General features: G+C 40.6%; 1 protein-coding gene across 1 annotated transcript in view; it reads right to left on the bottom strand.

Annotated features, from left to right (window-relative positions):
- ERC2 (ELKS/RAB6-interacting/CAST family member 2) overlaps positions 1-22391 on the bottom strand; it is a 617894-nt gene that overhangs the window by 264680 nt on the left and 330823 nt on the right. The window contains exon 12 of the mRNA XM_018556277.1: positions 21543-21703. Coding sequence (XP_018411779.1) covers positions 21543-21703 — 161 coding nt within the window. The remainder of the gene's footprint in view (positions 1-21542; positions 21704-22391) is intronic.

The following is a 22391-nucleotide window of genomic DNA, read 5'->3' as shown; positions in this document are numbered from 1 at the left end:
CAACTGAAGTGATAGAAGAAGATGAGATGCTGAACAATTAATTACCCTTGTCATCACTATGGGGCTTCTTCACAAAGCTGCCGAAGGCAGCCAAGTGAAAAACCGTGCCAAAGTGAAATTTCACTTCAGTCTTGAAGGACTGATTTCAGCCATACATGGGCTAAAATCAGCTGTACATCGTCTGCCTTCGATCAGTGCTCAGAGCATGTTCGGCTGCTGTATGGGCTATAGTGAATAGAGGCGGCCAAAGCGAGCCATAGGATCAACCGAAGCTACGGCTGGATCCTTCGGCTCTTTAGTGAATAACCCTGTATGTTTGACTTACTTTGTGATCTTTTCTGTATCTTAATGAAACCAACTAATACAATTCTTTTGAAAAGAACTAATTGACTTCATGGGAGCAGCAGCACCTGGACTTCCAATTGAAATGAAGGTAAAGGCCACACCACAATGTCCAATGTGGAGGTAGAACCAAACCTGAAGCAAATGAAGTGAAAGCAAAATCAAACCTTTTACCTTAAAGTGGAACTGAAGCCAAATTTTTGTTTTGGATATAGTGGAAAGGGATTGGGACATCTGTCAGGTTATTATTGCTGTATGTGTCTGTTAGGAAGATTCAACCCCTCTATTTGTCTTGGTTACCATTATCACTGAAAGTGAAAGAAGATCCCAATTTTTGGGTTGTCACCGGAACAAGAACAGATGGGAAATCTTCCAATGAGGACACTAGTTCTAGTGACCTTGTTGAGTACTAGGGGCTTCCCTCACTTTGAAGGGATTTCCTCTCAATTCCTGTTGTGGCAATTGGACAGAAAGTGAGGGGGAATCTCCCAAATGCCACACAAATGGCACAAAAAGCTGACAGAGGTTTTAACCCTCCCTTACTCTATTCAAAACAAAAAAAAGTTTTGGCTTCAGTTCTACTTTCATTGATATCCAGGTGGAGGATTGTACGCAGGAACATGATGGGCTTTCTCAATTGCTGTTAAGGAGGTTTCTGGCCAAAAGGAACTAAAAAGAACCGGTTGCAGCGTTTCCATCTTTAGCTATTAGAATAAAGCATAATTTAATTTGAAAAGATTTATATCCCCTCTTTACTTACTTTGTCTGAGGCATTAGCTGGACAAGTATTCTGGATTCTAACGTTTTGGCCAGTCGCAAATTATTCTAGGATATTCCATTTCCAGAGATGTTAGCCTTTTGACTCCAAACACTCACCTACATACCCACCAGTAAAGTACAGGAATGTTTTGGTTCCATCTATCTTCTAGTTAAGAGGCATTGTGGTGTGTGTTTTTAGTGTTTCTAATTTCTTGCACAGCAAGCCATCATCAACCTTGACCTCTTCTACTTTGCCCTTAATGGTAACTTGACAGGAAATTATTGCCACAGAGAGCTTGTTTTTTAAAGCTTTCAAACACTGCAGGGACTACCTCCATCACAACCAACTATAATTTCAAAGAGCAAGTAAAGAATGCAAGTGGGTCATTTATTAGTAGGTTTGTGTTTCGAAAAGTGTGAAGAGGCACAAACTTCAGAAACAGTTCAGTTTGATTGAGGAAGCATGATTGTGACACAGAGGGGAATAATTACGGTTCAAAAATGGTATCATGGCCTTTGGTGTAAGGCATAACACACACTCAGGATACTGAGAGAGCAAAGCTCTAGCAGTAACCTGGAGGAAAATGGTGGCCATTAAAGTGGCCCTGTTACTACAGGATCACTTGTACACATGTGTAATATGTGTTTTCATATGGATCACCACAGGATCACTTGTACACATTTGTAATATGTGTTTTACACACACACACACACCACACAATCTGGTGCCTATCACCAGCTTGGTGGTACATGCCTTTGGGAGGAAGCATACTGCGGGGGAGCAGGTATTTTACATACCTAGAAGCATGAAAAACCTGCACCAAGTTAAAGGAAAATGTCAGCATTTCAACATATTGGCCATTGTAAATATATTGCCTCTTTTTTTACACGTTTCCCACTGTGTTCAAGTGACCCTGTGGTAACGAATATCCTTTGAGAAAATGTATCTATCTAGTTATCTATCTATCTGGCTAATTTAACCAGTATATTGTTAAACTATCATTGAATGTATTAGTGAAATAGCTGCATTAAGCTGTGGAAGGAAGCAGGTATAGCATATAAAAACGACGTAACAGCTTGCAGCATCACTCAATGCCCTGCTGATCTATAAATAAACTTACATTGGAACCCGCTGAGATAATAATAAAATGCAGAGTGAAATAATATGACACAGAACTGTGGTTTCATAAGTGATGCAGTGTAAGGGAAAATGTATGATTATTAATGTTAGAAATCAAAGACCATGCTGTCAGCTGGGGAACACTGTGACATATTATACAGCAAGTGATGAGCTGCAACTTGCACAGCACAGCTTACGAACAGAGAGCGGAAACATCTTTCCCTAACTGGCAAAAAAGAAGAAAAAAGTGTGATTGTGCATACTATGGATCATGTTATTTACAAAAAAAAAACAATTTTCATTAGAAAGGACATCTGCCATAAAATTTACATTTTCTACGTAGCTGTAGGTTCTTCAATTATGGCCATCCCAATAAGATTATTGGCAGGCTACTCGGTGCTGTTCGGCCTATTATCATAGATGCCGAACAGCAGTGAGTGAATAGCCGAATGCCGCCGGCTCGGCTATTCTGCTCGGTACCTCTGTGGTACAGAGCATAATAGAAAAACAGTTAAAAAAAAGTCGAAAAAATAAAATAGAAAACGATTGGGCGGAGCTAGCAGTGACAGCTAGCTCCGCCCAACTGTATCCTATTGGCCGGGACCAGCTGTCATTAAAATGAGAGCTTGTCAGAGCCGGCGGTGATATAAATAAGCCGGCTCTGCTAAGCTTACATTCTATTGATGGAACAGCATCCCTGGTTACCTGGTAACCAGGGACGCTGATCAGTCATTACACTGAGAACCTGGCGGTTCTGCTGCCGTCAGAATACAAAAATAAAAAAAAATCAGCATAGGAATGCATAGCTAGATTCCTATTGGCTATTTCAATTTTCAATATCCAATAGAAAGCTGGCTATTGCACCCACCCTCTGCTGCTGTCAATCACTAGAAGGGGACCTGATGGAGAACTTCAGGTCCCCTCTGCTGATTGACAGCAGCAGTGGGCAGGTGCAATAGATAAATTGCTATTGGCTTTTGCAAATTGAAATAGCCAATAGGAATGCAGGAAAGGGTCAGTCCACCAAAAAGTGACATTCTAGTTATAGGTGAAGGTTGGTGTTAAGTCATTCCTTTCTTTTATGTCTTGGATATGCTATCACTGAGATCTTTCCGTTACAATTCTATGTTTTGTTCTTGTCATTTAACAACATGGGACAAGCACAGAGATCTCACTAATAGGGTTCCTGTGAGGTGGAAGTAACTGTCGAGGTAGTAAAACTCTTACAGGGTTATTCACAAAAGGGTGAAGAGTTTGGAGAAGGCAGGAGAAGTGAACAATCTAGGACAACATAGCTGAACTGGAAAGTGAGCTGAATTGGAGAATGTTTCCAAATTAGCTGTTTTGGCCTAAATTGTTCACTTCTCCGGCCTTCTCCAAACTCTTCACCCCTTTGTGAATAACCCTGTTAGTATCTACCAAAAAAAAACGAAATTTCAGTTTTGGATGCACTGACACTTAAGTATTTGCACACACATGGTTTTTGACTATACACACGTCAGCCAGTATAATCTTTGCTGCTGTCCTGCCTGATTGCACAAAAGGGCCAACATCATAGCTATCAGCAGGATTTGCATCCCGTGGCGAATCGAAGCAGAAGTCATTCTGTTCCTACCATGCAACCATGCTACTCATGCACAGGGGGCTAAACTCTGAAACACCGCCATTTTTTGACACGAAGTTAAAACCCAAACTTATTTTTGTAATATTAGGGAAAGGAAAGCACCTATATTAGAGAAAAGGAAAGCACCTATGACAGTTTTTCACTGTGGTCTGTGTTTACATTTGGAACATTTATTTTGCATTCTAGTGTGATCCCAACAGGGCAATCACATGACTGGAACACATGGGCAAAAGGCATCTAATCTGAGAAGTGTGCTCTTTTTTTATCAACAACCAAGCAACTGGCTTGAGACCCAGGCGCCAATCCTCTGGTGGGCCTTACGGACTGGAAGGCCCGGGGCTGCTAATCTTTTTGCCCTACTGTTAATGTGGCCTGAGTAACCTAACATGAAGCACAATAAAAAGACAAAATGGCCACCCTAAGATCAACTGTACATGGAGCGTTATTTAACACTTTTGTATTATCTCATAAGAACACATTCTATAGTCCATTTCTTTCACTTACACCAAAGTTTTGCCTATCCTTCACTGCCACAACACTAGGCCATAGACCAGCCAGCTGGGAATGTGCCCCAGTGATGTTATATCCATACCTCTCAACATTCTGAATATTATAAACAGGGACACCTTCTAGCACAATGTATTTAGGCAATAGACACATCCCTGTGTCCATTGTCTGAATACAATGCAATGCCGACCATTAGGAATTTATATGCCAAAAATGATCAGTGAAACCCCAAATTTGTGTTTTCCTTCATTATTTTTCCTTTATACTTGCTTTTTAAAATAGCAAAGGAGATAATCAAAAGATATGGTGAAGGTTTTAGTGCAGAATAACACTTTTGGCAGTTAAATAGTAATATTGTTTCATAGATATTTGTACAATTAACCAAAAAAGAGGGACAACTGAGAGGGAAAGAGGGACAGAGGGATTTGGATCCAAATGAGGGACAGTTGGGAGGTATGTTATAACCTTGTTAATGTAACAAAAGACGGGTTTACTTAAAACTGTGCTGCTAGTGGACTTGGGCCAAATTTACTTGAAAGAGGAAAGAGACTGTCAAAAATCCTACGGTAAACAGAGAAACTCGGCCCTTTCACAAGCCTCACCTTAATTCATATAGACAAGCAATTTACATGTAAGTGGATTCATATGGTTTGCTCTGAGGCTGCTTGTCTTGAACTAGGCCTTTTCCAGGAGCTACTCCCTCCGCCCTTTTGCTCTTTATCTCTCTCTTATTCAGCAGAAAGCAATATACAATGGCTGAATATGTAGAAAAAAATGCATTTATCATGACAAGCTTTCAATACATTTTTACCAGCTAAGAAAAAAAATTAAATAATACTCGCAACACTATGATAAGTGTTCCAAGCGCTTATAAATTATGAACCTAGAGCTATACCTACAGCAAAATAGGCCTTGTGTGCAGGCTAATGTTGCAGTTCTAATGAGGTAATAGTTACATTAGGCTTAAGTAGATGTTTTTTGTTAGATAGTGATATCCCCAAATGTTCTGCAGCCAAATAACAGCTGGGATTTCCTTGCATGGTCTGCTATTTAGATTACTTGTGGTTATTGCATTAGTAAAAACTGAGCAGAGACTAAACAAAAACTCTTCGAGATTAAGTTTTGGGAATGCTGTAAATGGATCTTCCTTCTGATACCGAACCAATTGGTCTTTTTATCAGCGGCTCAAAAAAGACATGCAACACAAGCAGGCCACTGGTATATATTCTGTTTTAAAAGTGCACTTTTTAAAAATAGTTTGTTTGCAAATAACTAGTGGCAGACACTGCATGTGGAGTGCTCATGAGCATATCATGAGTTGGAATGTCATTGAATAACTATTGCCTCTAACTATATGCTAATTGTACAGCTTCTACCAGGCAGCATGTCTTCCGCTGTAAGTCCTTGATTTGTACTCCCAGTTCCCCCACATCAAGTTCATTGTTACTTGTCATAATCATTTTCTCAGTGATGCCACCAACTCTGATAACCCTTAAAAGAGAAGTATGGGGTAAGTGTTTTTCCCCATAGTTCTCTTTAGGGTCACGGGAGGACATATACTAACCTCCTCCCGTGACCCAAAGCTCAGTATATTGGGGGCTATTACCCGCGATATACTGAGAGCACCAGTCGGGACGGATCCTGACAATACTGTTAACATCCACCCAGCTGCGGGAGTGACAGCTGGCTCTGCCTATCTAGAGGCAAAGCCAGCTGTGCCCACCCTCTCACCTGTTTGTTCTTCCACTCAGCGCTGGAGGATCGGAGAGGGGAGGAGGGAATCCCAGAGAGGAGCGGTAACTGACTGTCACCGCTCACTGCAGGGAGACGATTGGGAAGTGAGCTGATTGGTGCATGTTTCTGCTCACTTCCCGATCGATAGAGCCGACCTCCGACAGCTTCTTTGTCACAGGTCGGCTCTAATTATGAGGATGAGTGGAAATCACTCACCTCATAGTTTGGACCAATGTTAGTCTATGGACAGATAGATCTTAATGGGCGGGTGTCTGTTTACACTGGACGGACACAGCGGTGACATCTGTTCTGATCAGCAGGGGATCCGTGCTCAGATCCCCACCAGATTGTACCATGTGCAAGGAGCCTAACAGGGCAGAATAACCTTTATATATAGTATAGTAATAGGGTGAGGTCCCATTCATTTTCTAGCTTGAATGCCTATGTGCTACAAATGCTCAACAGGAGGCATACCATTGTTTTCAATAGACACTGTTCACACCTGAGCGTTCGGTCACTTGGTGCAAAATGCCTGAAGCTCAAAAAAGTGCATGAGCTTCTTTTGGAGCAAAGTCAAACATTTTGGCGGCAATAGACAGGTATGCCTGAAAAACATGGGTAAAATCGTCAAAAAAACATGTAAAGCGTGTCTTTCAAGTGTTTTTTTTTTTTTTTTGTCTAGTAACAAGCTTTGCATTGGCTAAAAGTAAAATGCTCAAACCTGAAATGCTTGCAAAAATGCCTGTACAAATGCTTAAAAAAACATTAAAAAAACAGTCAAAGACACTCTGCTCAGCAGTGTGAATAGGGCATAAGTGTACTTAGTGAGTGATGATACTCGGTAGTGAGCGACATATTCTCCTTTACCATCTTTGCTGAGAACTTTGCTGTGCAGCATGATTACCAAAGCATAACATTTTCATGAAAACCTTCACTGTCGGGGTCCTGCTTCTCCTATGCTTGTATTATTCATTCCAATGTAAAGTTCATATTCAGCCAGGAAGAGAGAAGTATGGACTTTCAGTTAAAATCACAGGAACAGCATGAAGCTCTGTGATACTGGGCAGACAGTGCAACAAAGATTGCGGACAGTAGATACAGGTAAGCTTCAAGAGCTTCTGGGGGATCAGCATCGTGGTTAAAATGTGGTAAATCTGGTCCATGCTGAAGCACCTAGGAGTGAGGAGTTTAACTACCAGCCAAGCTTATTCTCAGGGTATTCATTGATATATATCCCCAATATGAGTGTTCCTATAGATAAGAGTAGGGACCACACTGTGTTAAAGGCCCTGGCGGTGGGCTGAGTACTAGGAAATGTTTGCATTTGCTATATATTAATAGACCTTTTTCTGTGCCACTTCAAAAGTTCTATGTACATCTCAAAATTAGAAATAAATAAATTAGGAGCACAGCCTATGTTTGATGTTTTCTGCTTCTCATTCAGGCTAATCTATCTAATTCTTATCTTTTTAGAAATTCTACAAGATTTCCCTGCAGTTTCATGATGGGTCCTAATGTCCATATCAGTCGTGTTTAATGTTTTCCTGGATGGAAACCCAAAGATATCTGTTTCTCAACCTTAATGCTTTCTAAAAATGTTCCACAATGACCTAACCATGAGCTTAATCTTTAACTCGTATTCAAATAGTTAAAAAAGATATCTTTCTAAGGGCAGGGCAGCTGGCAAACTTACTGTGCCAAGACATGTGATATTCTATTGTGTCCCTTGGGAAATAAGCATTGGTGACTATTTGCCTACTATAAGCTGAACAACCAGTTCATGAAACAACAAGCACAAAACAGAACTATTATCCAATCAGAATCCTATTATGAAGCAGTTCTTTGAAAAGATACTGCTTGTAGAAACTCAGTTTTTATTACATTTATGAAAACATATGCAATATAACCTGACAGTGTTATTTATGTTTAAATAACAGTGAGTAGAATCAACTAATTTTGTCAACCAGTGTTGGATGGGCCCACCAAATGGGCTACACTATTCTCTAGCAGGTTCTGCTATAAAGGTGTTCAGTGGGCTTTACTGTTAGTGTCGGCATCTGATATGCTAATAACAGTCCCTGTCTTGCATTGCTGTCTACTCCGCACCACCCCTGTTACACCCTTAATCTGTCCGCAAACAGGCTGACTTAGCTTTGTAAATGATGTAGCGGTGACAGCTGTGTCTGCAGAAATTGGTATCTGCAAGACTATGAAGCTATAAACTGTTGAAAGATGTAAAGAAAAGTAGTCTTAATTAACAGGAGAACAGCTTGGGCTTCATTTAAATTGAATTATTAAACCACTGAGGGCCACATGCAACCGACAATATACCATTTTACTTGCCTGCTGTAAATGGATAGGCTCAGCACATCTTGTAAGTAGTGACTGACCACTAAGAATCTTGTTATTTGGAGTGTTACTCAGGCCCATGCCTGCAAGAAGTCAGGTTTCTATACATCTTACAATACTAATCACCTGTACTATCATAAGCTGAATGCTGACCTGGTTCACACATGATTGTAACTCCCAGCTTTCCAAAATTAGGAAAAGGAACCCATCTTGTCCAATTTTTTTCAAGCCTGTAAGAATATTTGGGAAAGGCATGAGGGGCAGAGTTGTGAAGAAAATCATGTGGCTAGCTGGGTCAATCGGCAAGCACCAGCATTGTCACATGAGGTGGGTAACATGCTCCTTCATACTCAGAAGTAACATGTACTTCCTTGGTTCTTGGTAACTATATGGAGTGGCAGGAAAGCAGAGTAAAGTTGAGTATTTGCTGCTGGTGAACAGGCTTAAATGAACAACTGTACATGTACAGGTTGTCTTTAGTAAATGCAGCCCCCCCCATGGTCCGATACCCCCCCGCATGTGCAGTGCCCAGGAGGGAAGGTGTACACAGAAGATATATCTTCCCCGGCATTAGGTTGATTCACATTGTGAAAGAGCTGAGAACGTGCACTACAAGGAGCATGTGCCGTACAGTGTACACAGAAATCTGCTTAGGGGAGAGAAGAAGGAGTTTTTGGCAAAAGAGACTTTGCATGTCTTTTCTGCCAAAAATTCATACCTCCCAGCGATTTCTTTTTTCACTTTAGTGAAGCTTTAAAGGATAAAATGTGCCAAAGGTACAGTTGGCCTTTAAAACTTTCTGTCCCGCATTAAGTATGCTGCTTCCAGCAAATGTTTTCTACAAGTTAATGGCTGATATATGCATGGAAGAACGCAGAACATGACGTGAGATGTCTGCTCACAGTTTCACTTGTATTTCCTCTGAGGTCACTTATGTAAAATTAAAGTGTCCTATATTTAACCCTAGAAAGGTACATTTCATTTTTGCATTTTTCCCCCATCCCCTTCTGTTTCCAGCATCTATGTTTCATCGTTCACACAAAAAACGAAGACCCTTTATCCCAATTAAGGTGGCAGATGGTTAAAGGAAGTCCTGGCAGCCTGGAAGTAGTTGTCTGCTTTATAGCTGCTAAATCACACTAAATTTACAGCAGCCAACCGGGTTCTGCTAAACCAAAGGCATTTACACAGCTCTTTCCCATTTTCACAGAGACCACACACAGGACAAGAGAGCAAACGATAAAGACCTCCATTTGGGGTGTACACTGCAGAAAGGTATTAATAACAATTTTCTAAATAACAGTTATTTTCATAATTATGCCTCTTAGACGACCCTGTGTTATCCAGTAGTATTTCAGTGAAGGCCAAACTGGTAGTTTAAACGCAAGTGCAATCGTTCTTCTTCATGTGGGTGGAAAAAACTTCCACAGTGTCATTTATTGGCACCCTTTATTTTCCTAAATTCTTCTGAAAGTGTTTACCTAATATGGATACTAAAGGGTAATCCCACCAGATACTGATAGTCTAATACATAGATAGCAATGGGTTTAGAGGGAGTTTATAACATTTGTAATTTATTGTATATATACATGTGAAATTGTTCAACATAAAATAAATACTCCTATAAGTATATATTACATTTTTTTAATTTTTATTATTTCTTTTTGAAAAGCTTGTAACTATACATGAATAGGGACAGCCATATTTGTTTATTATCAATGCAGGATCTGCCATCTAGTGTTGCACAGTGGTTATGTCTTACTCTTTTTCACTCTCAGTGCAAGTCTACTAGTCAGGTCTGACGGGTTGAAAACAAGGAACTCTCTAGATGACTGAGAATTTTTTTCCCAACACTTGTTGAACAAGAAGGCTAAATGTCTTAAAGTGACCCTCTCAACACAGGGCCACTTGTATGTAACATATCTGCTGAAAGAATATTGCATATGTTTATTTTTCTGCCAACCCGTTTCTAAAAAAGCATTGTGATATCTGTGTCCGTCCAGACCCATGTTAGGTCTGCGGGGATGTCTCTTTACAACATATTACCCCCGATCTGACACGATCAGGTCCACCAAAATGGAATTCTATTTCAATTGGTTTTCTGGATCTGGATGGAGTTGGGGGTAGTCGGATGTAAATGGATGCCCATCCGCTTAGATCCAGCTGCCCACAGACTAAGATTGAGCTTCTTCTCAGATCCGCTTTAACAACTGACAGACAGATCTGATCGGACCGCCCATCTGAATGTGGCTAAATACGATAATAAACATATGATACAGCCAGTATGTAGCAACTACATTAAGAATACATCTAATATTGTAAATAGGTGTCTCTAGGCATTTTTACTTTATCTGGGAGGTTCCCCGGGAGCCACAAAACACAAGGAACTCTATTATGCAAATTGAGCCAAATGAATAGATGATTGTTCTCTGGCCTGCATTCATGCCTCCCGATTGGCTACTGAATTTGAAGTAAAGCCTCACCAGGCACAGGGAGGCTTGGGGCCACATGGCAATAAGCATAATAGTACACCTTCTGTACTGGGGCTCTTAGGGCACTCTGCAAATAAACTCAGATTCTGACTCAAACCAAGGCAGCTAAACCAAGGGTTGTGCCCAAATCAGTCCTGTATTATACTTACAAATGTTTATTTCCCTATTTGTTCCTATGCATTTGACTGAATTGAGGGTAGTTGGTACAACAACATCATGGCTCTAATATGTCTACTCATCATGATCCTATTTACATATTTAGGGCTGTGCCTACACATTTTAAAAGTGATTAACCTTCATAAAAGTGTTGGGTCTCCTAAGCCTGGATACACATAGGGCTGCTGCGGACATACAACTGAAGCATCTCAGAGCACTTCATATATGGTGAGCACCACTGTTCAGCACCTTTTGACCCTTCATAATCCCAGCACTTCTCTCAAAGCACAGCAAGAGGAAGAAAAAAGGTGAGTCATTAGATTTGTAAATTTGCTTGATTTGCCTAAATACATGAATGCAGCTTACACATTTTTAAAATGTGCACATTTTCTCTAATTTTACTTTAAATATTGCATTGGACCTGCCACCTAATATAAAGGCCAAATGGATAGGAAGATAGACACATGATTCGAACTGTGAAAGCTGACATAACAAACAACAATGCATTATATCTTGTGACAGGTTACGCTGCATAGAGAACCTAGATCAGACCTGGGTGACCAGTGACACCAGGTTGAGAATGGATGCCTTCAATATTACGTTGAGTAATTGGAACAGCAGGTTAAAAAAAAAATATTAACATGTTGAGGTAGAAACATGGATCTTAGCAAATGCATTTTTACAGTCTGCCTATTCCTTTCTTTTATCCCTCTTTAAATTATGATGCTCTGGCCGGGCACTTTACTACAGAACTCCTGGAAAAAGTTCACATCTTGTCAAAGGCATAGAACATCTGGAGGAGCCATAATAGGTTTGTTGGCTGAATCTACCAGCATGGAAGTCTGCAGTGGATCAGCTGTGCCCTCTGTGTCACACGGGCTCTTGGGAACTGGCTGCATTAGACAAGGGAATTATTCAGCTGGCAAACAAACAGTGCGGCATCCGACACAGAAAACGTAGAGCAACCAAGCCCTTTCATTTACAATCCTAAGCTAATTATATCCCCATTTAACATGCCACAGACAACTACAGGTTCTATCCAGGTCTTAAGATAATTTTTTCATTACCATGCATCCCTTATTGGATTTAAACTAAACACTGGCATAGACATATTTAAAGAAACACTCCAGGCATTTAAAAATACTATGAGTACAAGAGCATGGGGACTTTAAGTTTAATTCTAGCACTGCTTGAGTACACTTTGGGACCCTGGTAAATCAAATGCTCTGGTTCCCAGTATCATGGTAACTTGGGAACACCTATCTCCAAGATTATGATGCTATAGGCCAGAGATGTTCAACTCTATCCATTAAACTCGCTCTGCAGTACAATTATATGCATCCTTGATGCAATCTAGTTATGCACAGCTCTGAGCATTCGGTAGAAATTATTCATACCCTTGTTTCACCCTCACTTAGAACAGTGATTTGTACTCTGTAAGCTAGACACTGACTTTATCCTTAAGGCAGAACAAGGCCCTGCCTCCGGCCCTTCTCAGCCATGCCTTCAATCAGTGCAGGCAATGAGGATATCCAACATGTAAAGAGCTCAACAAAGAAGGCAGGGCCAAGCACAAATCTTTCACAATAAAGCCAATGCTTGCATATTTAAAAACTAAAGCAGCATGCAAGCTTCTCTGGGAACCTGCTTTTGATTTCTATGGTATATTGAATAACTTTTTGGTGTGGGCAGATTGGCTTTAAATAATGTTTTTTTTAATAAATATTATCTTTCAGAAAAAAACTAAATTATGGAATTTGTGTCGAAAAAAGACAGACAGAGAACAAATAGCTAGTCACCAGTATTGCCTATGGCCTCTCTGCAGCTGATCTTTTCCCCTTTACTGACATACTATGCATTGTTCTGAACTGTGTCACTGTATGAAGAAGAACAACAGCAAAAAGTTCCCCAGCACACTCATCAGCCAGCATGCAAAAAAACTTGTCTCACCGCTAAGGTTAAAAACAGAGGTTTAGATACACGTCTTCTGCAGAAAATGTGAATGCCGAACTGCCTCGCCAAGGCAACTCTATATAGTGCGGTCCTAACTCTAAGCTTCTTCTTGACAAACCTGCACCCAATTTTATCTTTTGCTACATGTGCTCCAAGATGGAGACTCTCATAGTTTAGAGTTAGAACCGCTCTAAGGTTAAAAACCTCTGTTTTTAACCTTAGCAGTGAGACCAGTTTTTTTGCATGATGGCTGGTGAGTGTGCTGGGAAACTTTTTGCTGTTGTTCTGTATAAAGCCCTTCCATGTGCACCTTGCTGTAAAGCTGGTGACAAATTGATGAGTGCGTTTGCCATTTGCTTTGCTTGACTGTATGGAGAAGGTCACCTTGAAGGCAGGGCTTTGCTACCTCATATCAGAGCCTCCAGCAGGGAGAACAACGAGCCGCACAGTAGTGACATCACCAAATCTCACTCCAAATATCCTAAGACTAGCAATCACAGGCAGCAGTGCCTTAGATTCAAAGTACAGGTATACCACTATGAGACTATAGGCGTAGGGTTCCTGGGCACACTCACATACCAGGAAGTGCCTTGCTAATTCTCAGGAAAGATTTAAGATAAATTATATAATTTTCCAGGTACAGCTTAGGTATAATTTACACTTCCATATGTTCCCTATAACAAAGCAAATATTCATTTTTAAATTCAGGACCTCGATAAAGGCCAAAATATAACAATAAATGAATCTAATGAGCACAAAAACTTGGGTTTCATGGTGTGATTGATCAAAAGTGAAAACTGGGGACAAACCTTAAAAGAAAATGAGTGTTACTAAAAATCATGAACAGTTGTCAAGTGCAGTTTGCATCCAATATCCTCATTCCTGTAATAAAGCAATATGTTTTTTTTTATATCCACTAAGAGGCCATCTACACAGTGGAATTTGTCAGCCTTAGAATTCCACAGAGCCCAGAAATGATCACAAAATGGCATGCATACAAAGAAGACACATTGTGAAGTTTTAGAGCATTAGTTGAGGTGTAAACAGCAATTTAGGTGACACTAAGCATTTATCAGTGCCACAACGTCATTATGTCTCTCATACAATCTGCCAGGTAAACAGGCCCTAACCCTGTTCTCAGTCTGTCTCAGAGAAAGGCCTTTATAGGCAGGTGGCCATGTTGCACTGTACAGACACACTTGTAATGCTGTGAGCTTCTGTTCCAGAGAACAAAGCACGGTTTTAATAGGCTTGTAATGTTTATGGTGTTTGCAAGTAAGTGTGAAAAATGCAAGTTGGGACACAGTGAACGGCAAGCTTGATTCTACTCATGCCTGAGCCAGCATCCCGTCGATCTGAAGAAGATATCAGATGGCTGACTACTTCCCACGGAAGTTTCTGTTGTATTAACATCCTGCTGTTCTGTTTGTGTATAGGCAGGGATAGGGCTCTCCAGTCTCAGCAGGAACTTTACCGCTTTTTGGACGCACAGAGCTATGCTACATGAGATTAAGCTGAAACAATTCCACGTTAGAAAAAAAAATATCTCTAAAATATAACATGCAGGCAGAGTGCTTTGGTAAAACATGGAAAATAAACCATGGCTTGGACTGTTCAGTCCACGTTCAGTTTTAAAAGGCTAAAAACAAAATGATACAAATGCAATGTCAATGGGTTTATTTAACACACAGCTGCTTAAAGTGTATGTTAGGGCAAAAAAAAAGAAAAACATATAGTACATTACATCTCTAGAATGCATGCACATTTCCCCTTTTTATTACCCCATTTATAAGCTGAACCTTTCATATTTGACAGTGGTGTCTGTAATCATTACTAAGTCCAGGTTAATACCATTTTATGGACCAGATCTGGAATGTAGTGTGTTGCGTTTTGCTGCGTTTTTGCTGCATTTTTACAGCAATTTTACCGTGATTTCGCTGTGTCCTGGAGCGGGGGCTCTTTTTTAAAGCTTAAAATGGCCATTTAGCTGCGGTCCAGTGGGTTTGTATGTGTTTTTGATGCGTTGCTATGCATTCCAATGTGTTCCAGTGGACATTCATGAGCCAAGCAGTATTTTTTTGGTCTGGACCTGAACGGACTATGCTGGTGTGAACAGAACCCAGAAATACCATAAGGATACATTGGGATGCCTTTCTGGTCCGGGAACAAACTGTTCTGTTCTGGACATAATCCGGACATGGTGTGAACAAGCCCTAAAAAAAAGGGTTGAAATAAAGTAGAGCACCACTAATGGCCAATTAAGGTGCTGGGTGACGTGAATGTAGCGCACTCACCTGTGTAACTCCTTTCTGCTGGTTAACATAAAATGGTACTGAGTAAATGAGGACATTTGCTTTTGCAAATACTAGTTGCCATGCTTCTAAGCTGATCCAATGTCTTCAGTACTTTGGGTCATTAACCTAGAACTTGTCTAAAGGCCTAGTCTAATCTGACATTACTTTACCTTTCCTGATCTGCATAATTGTTGTGGGTCAGTTTACCAAAAAGTGCTGACACCAGAGTCTGCCAGGCAACAGGCATTGTCAAGGGGGTCAGCAATAGCAGGCTCCCTATTTTTTTTTCAATACAGTTTTCTTTTCAAAAGCCTAGCCAATGCAAATTTTGAACTGCTGCAGTATATACTGTGTGATGTCAAGGTTGGTGACGGGGTATCAGGAGCTAAACTCAAATGCCCAGCAATTGTCAATGTTTTCTATTACTTTTTAAAGAACCATGTTAGACAAACGTAGATGGCAAAATCACAGTTTGCAATTTTCTGGAGCATACTGGGCATACTAGAACTGTGGGGAAGCATGGGATGCTAAAGATTCCCTATGGAACTTTATGCAGCAGGTAACTCCCCTCTTGGAGTGAATTTACACTTAGTTGGTTCTGTGCCCTCCCTCATCTCTTTGACAAATCAAATACTTAGCTGGTTTGCACTCCCCTGAGACACCGCTGTGTGGCCTGCTTGGTGTCTGCTTGGTGGAGTCTGTTCTTTAAGATCTTCACTGTCTGGTCTTGTGCACGCACAGTGCAAACTCCATTTATGGCTATGCAGAGATAGTACTCCAATGGAACAAGGGAACTCTCCACAGAATTTAATGGAGATTGTGGGGGACATGCGTGGTAGCAACAAAACCCAACAGTAAAGATTGTGAGGAATAGGCTGCGCAAAGCTGAGCAAGCCACACAGCAATGACACAAACAGAACATGGACAAGTAAGTATGGAATAGTTTGACTGAGGATGAGGAAATGCAATAGAGCCCACAATCCACAATATGTAAATTTTGGCCAATTCAGCTGTGCCGTGGGTAGACATGTCAGCAAATCAATTGAGCAGGGTGAAAAATTATCAGCCAAACAGTGAGTGCATCCTATCAGATGGAGTCACCATTCAGGTATTCAGGCAGCCATAGGTGTTGTGGCTGTCTGAATATATTATCTGGCAATGAAGATTCCCCCTTCCACGTGGTTTAGCGTGATGGATGGAGATGGAGTCACCATTCAGGTATTCAGGCAGCCATAGGTGTCGTGGCTGTCTGAATATATTATCTGGCAATGAAGATTCCCCCTTCCACGTGGTTTAGCGTGAATGGAGAAATAATTTTATCTGGCTCAACGAGAGGATTCTAAATGTGTATGGCTACCTTAACTAAAACTTACCCTTTAAATTAGTGTTTTCAGTAAGAGCACAGTGTCATTTAACAGGGGATCCAAACAACAAATCAAATGTACTAATAAACAGCTATCCAGCTAAAGTCAAAAAGTCCACTCTAAATCCTCTGTATCTGAAGCCAGTTATCACAAAGCGACCCACACGTGGGGTTGGGTATCTGCTTCCTGCAGCATGTTCTGTGTAACCCCCTCCTCTGACTGATTTACCACCAGTCACATTTAAACGTCCATGGTGGGATCAAATCTGACTGGTGGCTGGGAGAAACCTCTTTGTACGGATGCTTAAGAATCACAGCAGTGTTAGAAAAAAACTTTGCTGCTTCTTAAACAACTAAGCAAAAGGGGTTCACAGCTCATCAAATAATAGGAATGGGATGGCCTGGTGCACTAAAACTGTCTAGATGAAAACTGCAGAACTAAAGTCTCATGCACAGTTGCTGTGTACAGCCTTCCTTGGTAATGAATGGCTGTACGTGGCTGAAGGTGAGTATATGTAGCTACTTGTATAAACCTGCTTATGCATGAAGCCATATGCAACTGGATGCAGACAGCCTGAAACCAGGGCTAAACAGCTTATGCATGCACAGGTTTACACTAGTAGTAGCATAAACCCATGTACAGCCATTCATTACTATGGAAAGCTGTACAAAGCAGCTGTGTATCCTAAAAGCAGAATTATGCCAAATGTATATGTCAAATGCCAAAAAAGCGCTTGTGTGCATGAGCCCTAAGGAGGTAGTCTCTGTGCATCTCCAATCTTCATTTTTAGTTGTAACTGCAATGCATACTATAACAGTCAGTATGTAAAGTGCCAATAAAATGTGATACTTGACTCTACATTGAATCTTTATAACTGGATTTCCCGTTGGCCTGCCTCACATCAAAGACGGGGAAGACAGCAATTACAAAAATTACAACACATACTGTGGGAAAATGAAGTGGTAACTAACTGATAAATCCTCCTATTAAATCTTTATATCTTTATTCATCCTTCTGTAAACGTCTTAAAGTGATTCAGTTCCTCGATATTCCAAAAGATCCCTGAACACTAACAATTAATGGCCGCCAGTAAATTCAGCCGGATTAGATGTCAGATCGGAATAAAGCAGATGCCGGGAGCTCTGGCTGAAAATGCAAACTTTATATAAGCATTGGAAATCATCTCCGACGTTCGCACATACAGAGACCCGTCCGGCTATAACTTACTGACCACATCCCATGAGCATTTCCACTTCAATGTAATGGAAATTGTAAAATTCAAAGGGACTTTACAATGAAACTGTTCTTTCCAGATGAGTGATGCTGCGCTGGTGACCTGGAGGCCACACACAGCCAGTATAGTTTTAATAATGGGGCAAAACCCCCTGAACTATCAGCAAAAAGGTCCATCAAGTGAATTCAATAATGGACACTCTAAAATAACTCAAATCTAAGCCTTCAGAGACATGAGAAGACCAGATACCTTCTTTTGTTAAGTTAGCCCTCGTGCTAATTATTCCAAATTCTTTTATCAAAATGATAAAAGAGGGTCTAGATGGCAAACCATTAAAGTGTATCTAAAACCAAATTCCAAATATCTTGCTGCACATTTTAATGTAACAAAGTTATCTTTCAATTAAATCCTTCCTGGTGGTTGTACTAGCAAAGTGTTTTCACAACAGGCACTTCCTTTCCTAAGGTGACAATGCTTATTCAATTCAGCTGCAAACATTGTCACGTGTACCTGCATGCTACTAAACTGGACTAGAAGAAGCCCAGTGCACTGTCACATTTCACTGTAGTCATCACAGTTAAAAGACTGGTTAACACCGGCTGTGTTGGGCTGTGCTGGACGACAGCGCAGTCACAACGCAAAGACATGGCAATTTGCCTTGATTACAATCAGCTCAGTTCACACCACCATGGGTAAAATATCATGTTTGTTCTAGGCCTGGATTAATGTTACAATGTAATGCTGTATTATCTGCAGTGTCCAGGCAGAAAACACAAAGTCACAGATGTAAAGCCCCCTTCAGGCTGGATCCATTATGAAAAAAAAAAATCTGTACGCATACTTTTGGTTCAGATGCATGATGTCACAGGTCCTCTTCTTTCACTCACAGCGGGCAGATACTGAACGCTACAAAGAATCAAGACATGACGCCTTTCTCTATAGCATCCTCCCTGAGTCTAGAGTGGGTTATTGATGCCTTAGGCACACAGGGAGTGGTTAGAATGACCCTGGACATTTTTCAACCTAGAAGACAAACACAGCTGGAATGGTCAGTGGGTAAGACTGCTGGAGAGGAAGTCAGTGTTGGAGACGGAGCTGCTTTTTCCTCTGGCAGAGCGTGGGTGCTTAATGCTGCAGAGAGTGATGCCAAGTCCCATATGTCATAAAGCGCTACACAAACTTTTGGTGCAATATAAATCCTGTATAATAATAATAATAATGCTAAGTCATGACATGATGCCTCTCTTTATAGCATTCTCCTATGAGTGCAGGATGCAGGCCCTTAATTCCCTGGGCTCACAGGAAGAGGATTGAATGAGCCTGGGCGTCTTTCAACCCAAAAGACAAGCAGCGCTGTATTGGTGAGTGGGTGCTTTTTCAAGACGATAAGGACCTGGTATTGGCAAGTATTGCTACCAATAATGAGTATTTCTAAGGTTTGAACATACAAGTCCTAATCCTATACAATGCCTGGTAATCGCTATCAGCTACACTTAAAACAGTAGCTTGGCTTGCAATGCGTACTACAGACAGCCTTATTTGTTGAAATGCACTTTTATTGCTTGTAACCATTTCCATTACTAGCTTTCACCGTTTGTATCTTGACGATGTACATTTAATGACATTATCTACAAGTGAAGCAGTTGCAGTCAGGAAGGCTGATAATATTCAATATTACAGGACAGAAACACAATGACAACGGAGAAAGAACAGGCACAGTCATCCAGAGGAGAGGAGCCCGTCAGGGGAAAACAAAGTGACAGAATGTTCAAAACAAGAGAGTCGTTTCTTTACGATCAAACCCGTCAGAGGCTCCACGTGTACTGCGTCTCAGCAAGACAGAATGACCAGGAATTACTACATTAATAGGAGAATGGAGGAGAGATGTAACTTGAGGTGTCTGTTTCCAGCAAGGACATGTTCTTAAGATAAACTTCTCTATAATGAATACACATGGTGCATGACACTTACCTTTCAAGGATATGTCTGGAGACACATCAGGCACATAGAAGCTGAGATAATGGGCTGCACAAGTACGGACCATTTTCAAATAAACTTTTTGTTTCTACCAGGAAATTAATTCAAAAAAATGTTTTCGGAATGTCTTGTCAATTTTCTAATAATTAATGGGGCAAATCCAATCAGATTGATTTCAACAGTGGTGACGGAAAAAATCAAAGGAGCGGGATGGAATTATTTTCTTGAATGAACAAAATTCTATCTGCCAGTGGTATGGCCACCTTATCAAAATAACATTTTAGACATGTCTAGCGATTTGAAAAAAAAACCCCCTGCAATACATAGATGGAACACTGGTGTTTGCTAAAATAGTGATTCAGTAATTATCTTTAATAGCTCAAAGAGTCATTGTGAATATGCCAGGTACAAGCTATTTAGGGTAACCGTTGCACAGCTCCGGCTGGTGGAATGTCCCTCTGTGTTCCATAGACCTGCATTGGACATGATAAAGTGATCCTTAGACCTTTGGATCCCAGGGGAGAAGAGGCTGCTGGGACCATTCTAGAATCCCTGAGGAAGCTGGTGGGAGTGGGGATCAGTTAAGTAAATCTGCTTTACGTCAGCCCCTAGATAAAAACGAGAGTACTTATAGTAACCCTTGCAATGGTACTTAGCCCCACTGCAAGGGTACTTTTCTTGCATACCCAGAGATGGGTTTTAAAGGAAAACTATGAAGTGAGTGATTTCCACTCATCCTCATAGTTAGAGCTGACCTGTGACAAAGAAGCTGTCACAGATTGGCTCTATCAATCGGGAAGTGAGCAGAAACATGCACCTATCCACTCTCTTCCCGATCGTCACCACTCACTGCAGGGATTCCCGCCTCCCCTCTCCAATCTTCCAGTGCTGAGTGGAGGGACAAACAGGGGAGGGGGCGGACACAGCTGGATCAGCCTGTAGATAGGCAGAGCCAGCTATCGATCACGCAGCTGGGTGGATCTCGACAGTATTGTCGGGATCCGTCCTGGCTGCGGTGCTCTATTGCCCGCGATATACTGAGCTTTGGGTCACAGGAGGAGGTTAGTATATGTCCTCCCATGACACTAAAGAGAACTATGGGGGAAAACATTTACACCATCTTTTAAGCCTCAATAGACACATGTTAAATAAGACAGGAAAATGGTACTGAACAGCAAAATTCAAAGTTCTAGAAAGTCAACTAAAGTTCTAGGAGTTATGCTTAGCTCTTTCTACAATCTCCTAGTATAGTAACTCTCTGCCTTAACACCTGTCTGAGATTAAAGAATAGTTTATATCATTCTGTTAGCTCGGGCTGCATAATGATCTCTTGAAAGAGAAAGATCACGTGACAAATCATTTGAGATAAAATGATTATCAAGAGATAAAAGAACAATTAATCTTAAGCAGACTGCTAAAGTTCTGCAGTGTTAGCAGTATTGAACACTGAATGGTTAAACTGATGCTTTAAAAGAAATAAGTACTGCATTTAGACTATAGTCCAAGAGGCCCAAAAGATTGTGCTTTATATCTACAGTAAATATACATATACTGTACATACAGTATTACGGTGTTCTTTGTCTACAGGAAAACAATGTAAAATTGTACAATAAAGCAGAAATAAATGGCGGCCTTACTTCATCTCCAGGATCTCCTCTAGCTGTTTTCGGCGGTCTATCATCAAGTTGTTCAGGTGTGCTTCCTTGTCAGCAAGTGTTTGTTGAGTTGCAGAGAGACGGGCTTTGGTGGAATCCAGCTCCTGTCTTGTCTTTTCAAGAGCATTCATGAGATCATCCATCTAAAGAAAGAGAAATAAATTGGATTTTTTTTTCTTGGCAATTAATAAAATGATTTTAATTAAAGAAGTACATGTGGGTATACTTCTACAAGCTGAAGCGAGAAACTGCCAAAATAAGCAAACTTTAAAGGAAAGGATATCCCTTTTTTCAAATATATATTAATAGCAAGTTTATGTAGTTAATAAAACATAATCAAGTCATCTGTTGTGCTGTGGTGCACATAATTACGATATAGCACTACAACAAACAGAATAACCAACATACTATAAATGAAATAATAGTTACAATTAGGCCAGAAGGATTCATAATGGAAAGGGTCACTGTGTTACAGATTATGGGAAATTTGCAGATGTTTTCCTTTACTGGTTCATCTTATCCTACCATTCCATCAGGAGAGTCATTACCAAATGTTTTCTGAAATACTGTAACACACAATAATGATGGAAAATTATCCTTTAAATGGATCAGTGACAACAACTAAAGTATATCCAAACCCATGAATTTTTTTTAAATTTTATTGCAGTTTGGACACTGGCAAACAAATAAATGTAAGCCAGACCCCATATAACTCCTTTATCCAGTGCCAAGGGCAAGAACAAAAAACACAGAGGAGTGGGGGACCTGTGTACTTCAATGGACTCCAAGAAAATGTTATTATCGTACTTACCACAACATTTTTTGTTGGAA

This window comes from Nanorana parkeri, unplaced genomic scaffold (genome assembly GCF_000935625.1).
Source record: "Nanorana parkeri isolate BGI_ZX_2015 unplaced genomic scaffold, ASM93562v1 scaffold231, whole genome shotgun sequence".
NCBI classification, from domain to species: Eukaryota; Metazoa; Chordata; class Amphibia; order Anura; family Dicroglossidae; genus Nanorana; species Nanorana parkeri.
Note: the sequence above shows the minus strand (reverse complement) of the source record. Positions and strands in the feature narration are given on the sequence as shown.